Below are 2,474 nucleotides of genomic sequence, written 5' to 3' on the forward strand. Positions count from 1 at the left end.
GGAAATTGGCAATGTTGATTTGCTCTGTGAGATTATCAAAATTATGAGGACATGTTACCCCTATATTGAATTTATGCGAGAAAATATGAATGACTACCAGGATGAGGATATAATTGAATTGAATGCACACGAAGCTGAATTCTTTCCTATAATTCTGGCAACCAAATCCAATAGCCTTGATCAATTAGCCCATCATTCAATGACAGCCCCCAATCCCATGTGGTTCCTGAGCTGAAGGTTTCGGCTCCATCCAACTCGTTTCCCGGGCTTTGTATAGAGAAAAACTCTGACAATAATGTTATCGATTCGGCAGAAGATGAAGATCATTCAATTGAGAATGGCAATGTCAAAATTACACCGATGCCTTTCGGTCCTGCAAAAATGGCCTGGACAAATTCACTTTGGGGTTTATTTTCTTGTAGTTCCCTGGGCAAATGTTTTGCTGCAAATCGTTGAAACAACAGATGGAAAAGGTCAAGCAACCAGTGCCGACAATTATGCGACAGAGCAAAGACGAGAAACTATGCTATAACATTCTCAATCATATTCAGATGTAACATTCTCAATCAAATATGTATGAATTGAACCAATTTGTGAGCCAATTTAAATTGATGTTTTTAGATTTAGCAATCTAGATATGTACGATTAGTTGAAGATATGCAATGTTGCCAACATGTCTCTGTTTATTGAGGTAGAATGGTCAAGCAAGCAAAGCTGAAGGAGAAAGAGGCAATTAAGAAGAAAGAAAGAAATGAACAGAAGAGATGGAACAGAAATGGCTGGAACAGGAACTGAAAAGGGAGAAGATGAAACAGGTTAGTTGAATTCTTATAAAAGAATGCAAGCTTTAAAAGATAATGTTTGGAGCTTTTACTAACATTTCTTATTGCAATTTTAAGAAAAGGAACAAGCTCGTGCTCAGAAGGAAGCTATTATTCAAGTAAGATTTTTAGGCCACACTGCTTTCTTTGATTGCTTGTCAAAATAGATTTGCATCATTTTTAATCCAAATTCTCATGCAAATATGAAAGTGGGAAATTGGCAATGTTGATTTGCTCTGTGAGATTATCAAAATTATGAGGACATGTTACCCCTATATTGAATTTATCATGTTATTTATTTATTTGATTTCACCAACATGTTTCCCAATTTTTTCAGTCTTCTATTTCTGTAGTATATGTGGAATATTGTCTTACATTATTACAGTCAAACTCAAATTCAATCAGGAAACCTCTTTTTCCCAACCATTATACAAGTCTGATAGGAAACACATCTACTCTGCGTTCCATGAGGGCACCATATATAGTTGATAACATCGTTGGTTGTCTTGAATTAGGAGAAAGAAAAGAAACGGCAACAAGAAGAGGTAAAAAAAAACAGAAACAACGTGAAAAGGGAAGAAGCTGAGATGAAAAAACAACTTGCAATACAAAAACAGGCGGCACTCAATTGAATAACTTTGATTTTTTGGTGCACACAGGTCCCACCTGGAAGCTTGGCACAATATTAATTGGAGATTTTCTCCACAAGGACATCTAAGTTGGGGTATCCGACATAAACCCAAAGTTGCATTGTTCAATGAACTTCGTTTGATGGGGGCATCTGCTGAAGCTGTTGCATTGGCAAAAGTGCAATCCTCTACAAGCAAAAAACGGACTTACGGTGATGTTGAAGATCATGAGTTCATGGCAAAGAACCTTGCGAATGACTGGGAAGAATTTTTAAGTGATAGTTTGCCCGACAATAATGGAAATACCACTGCACAAAGAGAAACTAGGCTCCATAATAAGAGAAGAAAGCTTTTGCAGTTTGATCACAGCTACAAACCTGATTATTATGGAACCTTCTCCAAGAAAAGGAGAAGATACTTTGCATAGTCTGAAGGCTATTAATTATTAAAGAAAGATATATTGTTGTTAACGTTGATAGACTACGATGAAAAATATATGTATCACCTTGAAGCTCAGGATTCCTAATCCTGCACTATGTGAGAGGGAAAGTTTTTGGTTTTGACTGTCTGGCTTTAATGCAGTGATAGCTGTTTATTGATGTATAATGGTCAAGCAAACAAAGCTGAAGGAGAAAGAGGCAATTAAGAAGAAAGAAAGAAATGAACAGGAGATGGAACAGAAATGGCTGGAACAGGAACTGAAAAGGGAGAAGATAGCAATCTAGATATGTACGATTAGTTGAAGATATGCAATGTTGCCAACATGTCTCTGTTTATTGAGGTAGAATGGTCAAGCAAGCAAAGCTGAAGGAGAAAGAGGAAATTAAGAAGAAAGAAAGAAATGAACAGAAGAGATGGAACAGAAATGGCTGGAACAGGAACTGAAAAGGGAGAAGATGAAACAGGTTAGTTGAATTCTTATAAAAGAATGCAAGCTTTAAAAGATAATGTTTGGAGCTTTTACGAACATTTCTTATTGCAATTTTAAGAAAAGGAACAAGCTCGTGCTCAGAAGGAAGCTATT

At 36.5% G+C, this 2,474-nt stretch overlaps 1 protein-coding gene across 1 annotated transcript; it reads left to right on the plus strand.

The window, feature by feature from the left end:
* The first annotated feature begins 664 nt into the window (after positions 1-664).
* Positions 665-1,877, plus strand: LOC149248947 (uncharacterized). Its single transcript, XM_089451463.1, has 3 exons — positions 665-815; positions 900-940; positions 1,481-1,877. Exons 1-3 carry the CDS (start codon positions 765-767, stop codon positions 1,875-1,877), a joined length of 489 nt encoding a protein of 162 aa, XP_089307589.1. The 5' UTR covers positions 665-764.
* Positions 1,878-2,474: the final 597 nt, after the last annotated feature.

Source organism: Pinus tabuliformis, chromosome 7, assembly GCF_031772625.1.
Source record: "Pinus tabuliformis cultivar Carrire ecotype Pingquan chromosome 7, CPIR1, whole genome shotgun sequence".
Classification (NCBI taxonomy): domain Eukaryota; kingdom Viridiplantae; phylum Streptophyta; class Pinopsida; order Pinales; family Pinaceae; genus Pinus; species Pinus tabuliformis.

Excerpts from the sequence above, each read along its gene's own strand:
- LOC149248947 (XM_089451463.1), top strand. The coding sequence starts at position 765 with ATGGAACAGAAATGGCTGGAACAGGAACTGAAAAGGGAGAAGATGAAA. Across the intron at positions 816-899 it reads AAAGGGAGAAGATGAAACAG|AAAAGGAACAAGCTCGTGCT; the intron begins GTTAGTTGAATT and ends TGCAATTTTAAG. Across the intron at positions 941-1,480 it reads AGAAGGAAGCTATTATTCAA|GTCCCACCTGGAAGCTTGGC; the intron begins GTAAGATTTTTA and ends TGGTGCACACAG.